The following is a 12,652-nucleotide window of genomic DNA, read 5'->3' on the forward strand; positions in this document are numbered from 1 at the left end:
AAAGGTTTCAACCAAGAAGAAGGTATCGATTACGAAGAAACCTTCGCTCCCGTGGCTCGATTAGAAGCCATAAGGATGCTCCTTGCCTATGCTAGTAGTAATAATTTTAAACTATTTCAAATGGATGTTAAAAGTGCTTTCTTGAATGGTTTTATTTCCGAAGAAGTATTTGTCGAACAACCTCCCGGATTTGAAAATTCTCTTCTTCCTAATCATGTATTCAAATTGACTAAAACTCTCTATGGCTTGAAACAAGCTCCTAGAGCTTGGTATGAAAGGCTTAGTTCCTTTCTTATTTTAAATAATTTTACCAAAGGCAAGGTTGATACTACATTGTTTATTAAACATTTTGAAAATAATTTTCTTATTGTGCAAATTTATGTTGACGATATTATTTTTGGCTCTTCGGATGAATCACTATGTGAATCATTTGCCAAATGTATGAGTCATGAATTTGAAATGAGTTTAATGGGTGAATTAACTTTCTTTTTGGGATTACAAATCAAACAACTTAGTGATGGTATATTTCTTAACCAATCTAAATATACATTAGAATTGTTAAAACGATTTAACATGGATAATTCAAAAGCAATAAACACCCCTATGAGTACTGCGACTAAGTTAGATATGGATGAAAATAGTGAAAATTTTGATCAAAAAACATATAGGGGAATGATAGGTAGTCTACTCTACCTCACCGCGACTAGACCAGATATTATGTTTAGTGTAGGACTTTGCGCTAGGTTTCAATCTAATCCTAAATTATCTCATCTAAAGAGTGTTAAAAAAATATTTAGGTATCTTAAAGGAACTCCAAATTTAGGATTGTGGTATCCAAAATCTGAAAAATTCGATCTAATAGCTTATGCAGATGCCGATTTTGGTGGATGCAGGATAGATAGAAAAAGTACATTCAGAACATGCCAATTTTTAGGACATGCACTTGTTTTTTGGACTTCCAAGAAACAAAATTCAGTTGCACTATCTACGGCGGAAGCCGAATACATTGCTGCAAGTGCATGTTGTGCACAAGTCATTTGGATGAAAAATACATTAGAAGACTATGGAATTCACTTTAAAAATATTCCCATAAAATGTGATAATACTAGTGCCATATGTCTTACTAAAAATCCAATTCAGCACTCTAGAACTAAGCACATCGACGTTAGGCATCATTTCATACGCGATCATGTCCTTAACAATGATGTTATTCTAGAATTCATTGACACAAAGCATCAATTAGCAGATATATTTACAAAAGCTTTGAATGAAGACCAATTTGAATTCATTAGAAGGGAATTAGGTATGTTAAATTATCCCTAAGAATAAACTTGTTTGAATGGATTTTCCATAAAGTTTTTCATTCTCTCTCCGTTCCTCGGTGACTTGTTAAATTATCTTATCCTATCTTGAGTCAAACACCGCTTCCATCTGATCAAGATTAATGATTTTATGATATTTTGAATCTCGAAATTGATTTTGATGGCTTGATTATGAGTTTCAAGTTGACGAATTGAATTTGAATGAATTTGTATTCGAATTATGATCTTGACTTATTGGAGTTACTACTTAAAATTTTTTTCTTATCCCAATCTTTTCTTTGTACATCTACAATTTTTGTTATTTATAAAAAGAAGAGATTTGATAATATGGATGAATGCTGAATTTTCCTTTAAGATGAACTCTGTGTAAATATTTTAGCATACTTAATTTTGAATGATAAAATCTTTGTATGATCAATGATAATATAGATGAATGATGTATGATCAATGATAAAATCTTTGTATGATAACTTATGTGCTTCAAGTCTCATTCTCTTTTTGTTGATGACAAAGGGGGAGAAAAGTGATGACTTGTATCATTTTAATAGCATGACTTATATGAATTGCAAAAGCTTGTGTGATATGAATGTCTTATATGCCTTGCAAAATCCTTAAGAATATCACAAGATTGTGAAATTCATGTTGAAAGCATGCCTTACATCGATATCATGAAATTCATGTTGAAAATCTTTATCTCCTATCGTAGTAACAATTGTCCCATATCATTTGACTTATGATTTTCATCGAAGTTTCGTACTTACTATTGTGTAATGAGGATAACGATAAGTTCTACGATTAGAACTTATCGGGTTATGCTTGAATCCAATGGGATGGAATTCAAGTGCTTTTTATCTTCTCATAATATGGCATATAGATAGGGGGAGTTATGTTTAACTCCGTCATCAATTGATTGTCATCATCAAAAAGGGGGAGATTGTTGAATCTCGGATTTTGATGATATAATCAATTGATGGGTTAATTGATCTAATCCATATTATTGAGTTAAGTGTGCAGGATTAACTACGATAACCAAAAAACATAAAGCAAGGATACCGGAGTCGAGCTCGATGGACGTTTAAGAGACCGAAGAATCACCGGAGATGCTGCCGGAACCAACCGAGAAGAAATCGGGAACGTGTCGGAAGTTCGCCGAAGAAATCGTCAGAGGCTCGCGGAGATCACCGAGAAGGCTCGGCTACTCGTTAAAGTCATCACAAAGATCGGGAGCTTGATGGGAGTCCGTCGGAAGAAGCTCGTCGGAAAGCTCGCCGAAACAAGACTCGACGTTCGCGGTTGAAAGCTTGCTTAGGATGTGTTTTTGTTATGTAGTTCACTTGTAATTAGGATTAGGATTAAGAGATAATCCTATATACTGGTTAGGGGCCAACTGGGCCCAAAGTCAGATATGGTTTGGGCTTCAAAATTAAGCCAAACCAGTGAAATCGGAGAGCCAGGCGGTGGCACCGCCCAGCACCCGAAAGCTGGGTGGTGACACCTCTTGGCTGGGCGGTTGCACCGTCCAGCACCCGAGCGCTGGGCGGTGGCACCGCCTGGCTGGGCGGTGGCACCTCCAGCACCGGGAACCCTAAGAGAATTCAAATTTTGGAGCCCAAATTTGAATCCTCTTCAGGCCTTTAAATACCCCTCAAATCTCAGCTGAGGTCACAACTTTTGAGAAGCATTTTGATTGAGAGAAAAGTCTTAGAAAGTCTTAGCAAGTCTTGTTTTCAATTTGCTAGAGAGTTCTCCTCCTTTCTTATTGAAAATTTGTAAGAGGTTGAGCTGCTTGTAAAAGGTTGTAAGAGGGGTGTTTACCCTTCCATTTCAAGAGACTTGCTAGTGGAAGGTGGGAGCCTCATCGAAGAGGGGCCTCGCAAGTGGAGTAGGTCATTTGACCGAACCACTCTAAAAATCGGCGTAATCTCTGGTTTGCATTTTATTATTGTCATTTACATTACTGCAAATCTTCTTACTGCTTTAGTTCCTTATTACCCTTGCTGCGCAACTTTAAGAATACGCTTTCAAGTTAAACTTTTCAAGTTCCGTTCTTATCGTACGAAAGATCTTGTTAAAATCGAAGTTTTAATCCGCTGCACTAATTCACCCCCCCTCTTAGTGCCGCTCCGATCCTAACAGTATTAATACATGTATGAGGATACAATGAGATATTGATGGCTTGACTCATAATGAGAGTATGACGATGGCAATGGATCTATACTATAGAGATTTCAAATGAGTGCTAGTACGAGGTACTCAATTGCTCCTCCTTAGTTTAGCATGATTGATAGTATGAGACAAGGTGAAATATATTATTTTATTAAAAGACTTGATAAAAGGTCAACTCCTACTATTGTTGATATTGATAGGTAAGCCTATATACTACTAACAGAATAGAGAAGAACTGATTATACTTATACAAAAGAAAAGAAATAGAATATTTGTATGGAAATAGCAATGTAGTTACACGATTCTAACAAATATACCTCGATATTATCATAATATGATATTTTCAATTCAAAAAACTAATATGGGGATCCAACCTCCAACATGACATAAGATACACGATATTTACGTAATTGAGAAGATGATAAGATTAAAGGATTATATTAAATCATTTAGCGAGATGAGTATAGTTTAATACTGATGTGTAATAGCTGGGTAGACTCGTAAACGAATCATCGTTAACTTTCTTGTATACGATAATAGAAGGATTATATTTCATAAGTTAGTTAATATATTTAATAAAAAAAGTAAACTAAACTGAGAACTTAATAAATAGGAGATCGGGCCATAGTACATTATCTAGATTATAATCGACTTAATATGTAGCTCATACATTGAACGACATTGGCAAGATTACATCGGTAAAAAAAGTATGTAGCTCATTGATTCCTTTTACTTCTGTCATCGAACTCCACTATTTTGTCTAACAGTTTCCTCCATCAAACAAATCAATTTTGTTTGAATACTTTAAATTCCAGTTGTCATTTTCTATTTATGCTTAATATTCTTGTTTTGCCATGAATAATGAATGTAACATCAGCTCCATCTGCTGCATGCTGTGAAAGAGACTCTCTACCTCAATACTGAAAGATATCTCGATCACTTTCCTTCTTCCGTCTGTACAACTTCATAAAACCTATGCGATCATCATTTTAATTACGTCCTTATTCTAACAATCTGCATTTAAACCCACAGTGGAGTCGATGCTTCGGAATCACATCATGGCAAAGCAGCATCACGTGAAATTTAAAGCATTGGCTTAGAGCTTCCGTCTTGCCAAATCACGTTTCGTTACGTGCACGCAAGCGTCAGCCTCTGGCCCCGTAGATTTACATGTTTGGCCCCTCTACTTACTGTTATTACATGGTAAAAGACAAATTAGTCCCTGTCAACGTAGCCACCCCGTTTGTTATCGTGCAAATTTTGGCAGACACTAATTTTGCAAAATAATTATAAAATTTGTAGATCTGAAATTAAAATTCATTATTATTCCTATAGCATTAATAGACTTTTATTTTAATATTTGAATGTAACATATTTATTTAGAAATTAAAAAAAGGATAATGTAATCAAGGGCTGAATTGTAATTTTACTGGGGCTTTGTTTGGGATTCCAAGCTTTTATTTACCGGCCTCGCCAATCGCCGGCTACTCCTCCTCACCGCTTCTCGCCATCTCTATCGGGAAGACCCATGGCTGCCGACGCCGACGGCGACGAACCGACCCCGACGGCCCCCGCGGCGGATCCCGACCTCGAGAAGGCCGCGCCGGGCGCCGCCGCTCACCCCTCCGCCCCAGCGGCCGACGAGGGCGGCACGGTGGTGAGGACGGTTTTGGCGAGGTGGAGGAGGGAGGACCTGTTGGAGAGGAGTATCCTGGTGCTCCGCGCCCTCGTGCTCTTTTTCTCCCTCCTCGCCGCCGTCATCGTGGCCTCCAACAAGCACGGCGACTGGAGGGACTTCGATCTCTACCAGGAGTACAGGTGCCGCTCCTGATCTGGCCCGTTTCGGGTCCGATCGGTGTATCGTTAGGGTTTTGAGTCGATTTGATTGTTCCTGAATTTTTTTGGTGGTTTCAGGTACTTGTTGGGTATCTCCTTGCTCGCGTTCTTGTACTCGATGGGTCAGCTATGGCGGCAGGCGCGCCGGTTCAGCACGGGAAAGGATTTGGTGCCGAGAAACTATTCAGGGATCGTTGATTTCGCCGGAGATCAGGTTGGTAGTTCTTTTTCTATTTGTCTCAAGATTTCAAATCTATTTGATGCCATTCGTTCTTTGGGATTAGGAAGTTTATCATCCCATTGCATCAGAAGAAAAGATTATACTGGAATTTCTCTCCTGCATCTTATTAAATACACCAACTATTGTCCACATTTATGTAATCGATTCAATGCCTTTCATAATCAAAAGGGGGAAAATAATCATCAAGCAATCATGAAATCAATGTGACTCATGTTTTATTTGGTTGGAACAGAGTATATGAATCGGTTGTAATGTGTTTATCCTGCAAGACCTTTAGAATTCTGATTGGAAGTTTGAACTGATATATGTGAATCAGAGTATATGTGTTTTCTATTGAGGGAACGATATGATCAAGCTGATGGTACGAATAGCAGAAGAGCTTTTCCTTCATGAATCACAAAGCAGGCCCACTGTCCTCCATATGTTATATTTCAGCGAAAAGCGACAACATCACTCTATAATGAGCTATCTTTTAAAGAAGAACCAAAACATCTCAAATAGGGATGACTTTGAGCTCACTGTCATCTCCTTGTAACTCCAATTCTCCAGATATCCTTAATTCATTTCAATTTTTATCTTGAACTTCTCTAGCAAATGAACCTTAATCATTCTTATGGTGTGGAAAGAAGAATGAGTAGAAAGAATCTCAGAGTAAATGATTGAATGAATTATTTTGGAAGAAATATATGACTAAATTGTCAAAGAAATCGTGGAAGAGTATAAATTGGGATAGAGCAATTTAATTAAAAGCGGTTGATAACATTAGGAAGGTAAGGGCCATCAGTTTGATGGATCACCAAGGAAACCCACAGTACATTGTTTAACAATTCCCAGAAAATAATCCTCTTTTGAGAAAATACTTGGAAGGCCAAGTCTATTGCATCGGTGATAGATCTAGCAACTGGGGTTGTGCCGACCATAATTTATGACACCTGGGATGTATGCTAGCTCTATCCTTACTAGTTAAGCCGATAATCTTGGATGGTATACGTAATCCACCAAAGAATTTCTGCACGTGGGGATTAGGCTCATCGATCATAGGAATGAAAGCTTAATACCTATTATGCTAATCTGAATCTCATGAAAGCTTTGATACTTCTTATGAATCCTTAGAATCCAACATGAATGATAACTAACTTATGACAATTCGTTTGTCCACTAAATCATAGACAGTCCTCATTTTGTGCCGGGAAAAGTAACTTTTGATATTAGATTTGAAATGGATTGTATGCTTTCCGGTGATAAGTGATTGTGATTAATGCAGCTTTTCCACCTTGGTAGTGTAATAAAATGACTACATGTAGCAGCACTGGTAAAGAATGATGGCTTTGTTGATTACATGACTTGAATGTGGTATCTGTTGTGTCTTAGTTTCTAATTTCATTTGACATGGGTACTACTATTGATAGATGCTACACTTTCTTTTATTGGAGAACCAGCCAGTTGTACAAGTAAATAAAACGTGAGTCTTTCAAAGGTTTTGCTGTAACTTAGTGTCACTAAAAAATTCCAGAGAATTTAATAGATTGATAGAAAGATTTGAAAGGGGAAAGTGTAAATTACGAGGGTATAGTTTTTGCTGTAAAATCCTACAAGCATCATGATAAACACTAGCTAGTATATATTTCATCTTGTTGATTTTCTTGTATTTGGTGATTTGGTATCTAAAGTGTTTCTGTTTTAATAGGTGACTGCTTACCTGTTGATATCGGCACTGTCTGCAGCCATTCCCCTTACTAATCGCATGAGAGAAGGGTCAGATAACATTTTCACAGATTCTTCGTGTGCTTCGATCAGCATGGCCTTCTTCGCCTTTGTATCGAGTGCATTATCTGCTTTGATATCCGGGTTCAAGCTTTCTAAGCAAACTTACATATGAACATACCCTCTTGATGTGAATACCCCTCTATGCTTGTGTTGTATGTTCCTCTTAGAATGCCATACTGAGTATATTGCTTCATTCTGGTGCCACCTCAATGTTCCTTGAAGATTGTTTGTTGAGTGTAACAATTGGGGAGGGGCCATTCTTTTTATTTGTTTGTTGATGATGTTCATTATTTGTAATATTTGTATTTATATTGCAATATTCAGCATGTACTTCTTCAATTATCATTCCTGACTTGGACGATTTTTTCATTTCTAATTTCTTTTGTTGATTTATATTTTAAAACTACGAGGGAGAATAACTTGAAAAGGATCGATGCATGCCAAGAGATTTTAGCGAGAGCATACCAACCATTTTTTGATGTGTAAGCGGTCGCCAACCGTAGATCATGCGGGGTCCATCAAATAGACGGTCGAGATCATTCGAAATCGAAGCAATCAGACGTCTTGTCTACCAAATTCCTTCTCTAAGGGCGATTCGAACCTTAGGAATTATAGGGTTCGTCGGAGTCGGATGTCGTCTCTCCCCCGCCGCATCTCCTCGATTCCTGGTCTTCTCCGCCCTATACACGGTAAACCCTCCAAAACTCGAATCTGCTTTAGAATCGGATTCGATCAACCTTTTCTGATCGAATTTTTATCGCCAGATGAGAAGCTCCACGGGTCTTCCTTCTTTCCTTCTTCGACTGGGCAGTTCAACAGTCAAAAGGCGACATCTTGCGTTGAATGAAACATGGAGTCGAAGACCCTTGGCTGAAGAAACCTTCAATTTTCCAGAAGAACGCGACCTCCAAATCAAGTAATTCGGTTTTCTTGACGAAAGCCAAGTAATTGTTGCGACCCAAATTGTTCTCAAGTTAGAAATGGTGGATGCAAGTTAGAAATGGTGTTTGAGCCTTCCCATAGGTGTTCTTGTCCTTATAGGCTTTTGGTAGAACTGGAACAGTGCTCAATATCTCAGAAGAGATGCAAGACGATTCCAAGGCTTCGGCTAAGCAAGTCTCTTCATCGAGAAATCACTGTGGAAAGGCTTTTGTTTTAGAAAAGCCATCCACAGTAAACTACACCGCAAAATGTTGGACTACTTCCTCAACGACGAACACACGTCTCAGTGATAATTGACATGCTAATAATGGTTGGCATTTCCACCCCCTTGATGATACGATGAGGGCTACAATGATGGTAAGAAGACTGTCCATTTTATGTTCATCGTAATGTGAATAAGCTGTCGAGTACTTGCTCACAATTTGGAATGCTCGACGTGATAGTGTTTACAAACTATACTTGTGCTAAATGAAAATTACCTGTTGTAGTTTAAGAAGCATTGTACATACATGAGAGAACAATTCATAAGCTTTTACATGCATGATAACTTCTATAAATGTGTATGTTTGCAACATAAACAATCAGGGCACAGATGCCTTAATGTTCATGTCGCTACAAGTAAGTCTCAGCAGAAAAGTAGACTTTGTATTGCATGTGATTTACTATGAATTTTTTGCCTAACCTGCAGCACATAAATGTGTGTCTAAGTACTGACCTGTTCATTTAAGGATATGATTAACATTATTAACAACTGAAGAAGGTGCAATAACAATGATCAGTAAATAATTCAACAACCATTCTATAGCATTCATTCCACAGATTACATAGGTAACGAATCGATGTCAAAAAAGAACTCAAGATATCCGGTAATGTATGGCAACTTAAGCACATATCTTGTGTCATTTTCAGGAGAATTTCCTATCTTTGTATGCCAGAAAGCAGAGGAGGTCTCATTGCATCTTCTTCTACCATGTGTGCATGCATTTCTGAAGCAAAAGCAGGATTTGATTTGAACATTGCAGTTCCAGCTTCGCGAGGCAAAGGGGAGAGAGAAGGTTGAATGGTATTACTCAGTTCCTTCACATACAATTTATCTTCCACAACATCATAGTAGTCTGCTGTTCTTACCTCCTGAGCAAGAGAACAAGAGCAGCAACATAGCCACTGAAAACAATCTGTCACAGACGGCTCGCCGCAGCAGAAAGTATTCGGAGGGAGGTTAAATTTCTTTCTCATCTGGATCCTCCAAAAGCCTCCATATAACAAACCAAAGATGCAGAGTAAGAAGCCTGTGATTCCCAGAGCTTCGCGAACAGTCTCATTATCGATATTGACGGCGGCCAAGTTGAAAATGAAGAAAGGAGCTACACAAAACAGAAGGAAAGTTGCAACATGAACATACATGTTACCAAATCTTAGCCTGTCCATGTTCCATCCGAAGACACAGCAGCTGCAGAAAACTGAGAGGTATGCTAGAGAGATATCGTCCCAGAAATCGAATAGCCCACCCACCCATCGGGGGCTAGTTTCTGCCGTCCTGGGGTCTTCTCTATCCACGAAAGAGTATCTTTTTCGAGCACGCCTTTGATCGACAGAAGAGCTGATACTACCTTGTGACTCCTCATCTATCTCGGTGTACTCCTTTCCGAGAGGGCTAACAATGTTATACAAACTGGCAATAGCTGGTGCACCAATTGCCACGGAGATGCATATCCCTACTCCGATCGCCGGACGTTCGGATCGAGGGTACCCCCAGTTCAGACCACACAAGGCATACTGAGCAAAACAATTCACATGAAGAAGAACCACTACGACCAGCATGTGCATCCGCTCGTTAGGCTTTCGGGTTCCATTTTTGCAGTATATGTTCCTGAGCCTCACAATGTCCTCCTGTCTCCATCGGCACAGAAGCACAAGGTGATGGAACCGTTTTGGATGCTGATAGAGGCACATAAGCGTAAACAAGGCATTGAGAATTTGGTTGTTCACTTCAAACCAGGTGTCTCTCTGAGATTTTCTTGGCAAAGCACCATTCAGCATGCCAGTCATGACGAGGAACAGAATCGATCCAGAGATGACCACACAAGTCATCCAAAGGAGCAGAGCCATGTTCGTTGGCTCCTTGATCCATGTCTTAAAGAGCTCGACCAAAGAAGCCCAGTTGATCTTCTTGACAAAAGGAAGACGAAAACTTGTAGAGGAACTCTGATCACCAGGCGAAGGGAAGGAATGCGGAATATCGACATCGATACTCTCCTCTGCTTCATGTCCAAACTTTGAAGAAGATGAAGACAACCGAGTAGAAGATTCAACTTTCGCAAAGCTGGATCTACCAGGGAAGGTCTTCAGCATAGCCAGAAATTTATTCCGTCTCTTCTTGTCCAAAAGAGTCCTTCTAGATGTACTAATCTCTAGCATAATCTGATCCATAGGTGATTCAGTTTCTTCTTCAATTTCTCTTGTACCTTTGCCATTACTCATTGAAATCATTCTCTTTCTTAGCTGCTGATTTCTGCTGTTGATGTGATAATCTCTCAAGATTACTATCCGCAGGAATCAATCAATCTTTCTTCTACCAAAGTCAGCAAGACATTCAAGATAAAAGCAGCTGAAGTTTTATCCTACAGACATCCAAATTAGCCATCCATTACCTGAATAGTCTGCAGAAGATTGTTCATAAATCCGTAAAAACAACGTTATATCACACCATGATCGCAGCAATCTATTTTCAGTGGTTTACAAGAACGTAAGACTAACTGCAACAAGTTATCATCATAACAAGGCGAAGAAAGCATAAGATGCTGTCCTGTACCCAATAACCAAGCAAGCATCATACAGGAGAGAGAGAGAGAGAGAGAGAAGGAATCATACAGTGGAGAAGAAGCTGTCCGTCCACCAAAATCGTGCATAACATAAAACATCTCCTCCTGAGGCAAAGCAACGAAGGAACTCAGATGACGAAGAAAAAAACATCGATGCACGCCAATATGGTCTGAAACAGTCAAAGAAAACACACGGTTCGAATTGGAGACTAAGCGTTTGACGAGCAAGCTGTTGACGGAAGCTTCGCCACTCTTCGCCTACCGGGAAGAAGGTGGGTGGAAACGGAGAGGAGACGGCGAGAAGACCACCCGAGGCAGGCATGGCAACGTGTGGACCGAGGCAGGACGGCGTTAGGGTGACGTAGGAATTGTCGCTCGGTCAAAAGGTTGGAGCCACGTGTCGCCAGGAAATGGAACTTCTGGAGAGTGCGTTTGACCGCCATGTTGCTTCTTCCGGCATCAAACTACGTATGTATACTCGTCGAAGTTTAGATTCTTCCTTCCTGAAATGATTACTAGCAGACAACTTTAAAGATTCTTCGATGGAGTTGCATAAGCATCCCAGTTAATTTAATTCAATCGAATTAAATTAAATTAATAATTTAATTTTAAGGGCTATAAAATGATTCTGATTTAAAGGTTCCATCCTTTGATTCAGTTAATCGATTCAAATCTAGTTGAATCAATTTTAATTTAAAAGATATTAATTCGATTGAATTCACTTCTACGAGTATTTAATCAGTTCAAATTATATAAATTACATGGGTTTAATTTTATTAATATTTTTAGTTATGAATTAATTAATCAATAAGTGAACTAGATTAATCAATTTTGAATCGATTTGATTAGATAAATCCGTATCAATTTGGGTTCAAACTATCTTACCTTAATTGAATCAAATCGAAAAAATAATTTGATTTGGTTTAACCACTTCTATTCGTATTCCTATCATCAAATATACAAATTCGATGAAGTACAAATTAAAATTTACTATGCACACAAATCAATGGTGTTCGATAGGAACTTCTATTATACAGTTCATTACAATATGTGATCTGCATCCTTCATACTTTACAAATGCCTCCAATAATTTGGTTGATATCTTCAACATCTGCACACTGATTAGGAGGTGATGGGATCTTAGAAATCCTTATATATGCCAGATAGGTGATGGATAGCTTGATGAAGACTTTCCTAGAAAATTAGGTTTGATATGTGTTCCTCAAATTGTTGAAGATATATAAATAAAAATGCCTTTCATGCACACAAACAAATTATTTCAATTCATCCCTTCACCTTACAACATAAACAAAGTCATTCTTTGTTCTGGGGATTAAATATGCTTGTTTAATTGCATTTGGTTAAAATTCCATGACACAGGACTGACTTGGGAAACAAGTCAATGCATTGACCCATCATTCATCTCTTCCCAGCTGTCCCAAAATTTAATGAAAAGATAGTCAGTCCTCTGTGTTGGTTCAATGCATATCCCACCCACAAACTCTGGCAATTCTTCAGCATCCTTCATATCCCAACTTTTGGCACTCTTTTTTATG

At 38.6% G+C, this 12,652-nt stretch overlaps 2 protein-coding genes and 1 long non-coding RNA gene across 5 annotated transcripts; 2 read left to right on the top strand and 1 right to left on the bottom strand.

Moving 5' to 3' along the window:
• Positions 1–4,959: 4,959 nt before the first annotated feature.
• LOC135645985 (CASP-like protein 4B4) lies at positions 4,960–7,677 on the top strand. The gene is made up of 3 exons (XM_065164994.1): positions 4,960–5,306; positions 5,403–5,538; positions 7,253–7,677. The coding sequence occupies exons 1-3, from the start codon at positions 5,017–5,019 to the stop codon at positions 7,442–7,444; spliced, it is 618 nt and encodes a 205-aa protein (XP_065021066.1). The 5' UTR covers positions 4,960–5,016; the 3' UTR covers positions 7,445–7,677.
• A 350-nt stretch (positions 7,678–8,027) lies between these two features.
• Positions 8,028–9,577, top strand: LOC135645986 (uncharacterized). Its single transcript, XR_010498933.1, has 2 exons — positions 8,028–8,631; positions 9,184–9,577. It is a non-coding gene; the product is annotated as an uncharacterized LOC135645986 (long non-coding RNA).
• Positions 9,054–11,432, bottom strand: LOC135584704 (uncharacterized). Of its 3 annotated transcripts, none has more exons than XM_065164993.1 (3): positions 11,291–11,432; positions 11,146–11,201; positions 9,054–10,895 (listed from the first exon to the last, which is right to left on the bottom strand). In XM_065164993.1, the coding sequence occupies exon 3, from the start codon at positions 10,762–10,764 to the stop codon at positions 9,193–9,195; it is 1,572 nt and encodes a 523-aa protein (XP_065021065.1). In that variant the 5' UTR covers positions 10,765–10,895; positions 11,146–11,201; positions 11,291–11,432; the 3' UTR covers positions 9,054–9,192. The 3 variants fall into 3 exon arrangements, with proteins under 3 accessions (XP_065021065.1, XP_065021064.1, XP_065021063.1); XM_065164992.1 differs by having other exon boundaries at positions 9,054–10,934; XM_065164991.1 differs by lacking the exon at positions 11,291–11,432 and having other exon boundaries at positions 9,054–10,934; positions 11,146–11,284.
• Between the last annotated feature and the right edge of the window lie 1,220 nt (positions 11,433–12,652).

Source organism: Musa acuminata, chromosome BXJ3-8 (assembly GCF_036884655.1).
Source record: "Musa acuminata AAA Group cultivar baxijiao chromosome BXJ3-8, Cavendish_Baxijiao_AAA, whole genome shotgun sequence".
Classification (NCBI taxonomy): Eukaryota; Viridiplantae; Streptophyta; class Magnoliopsida; order Zingiberales; family Musaceae; genus Musa; species Musa acuminata.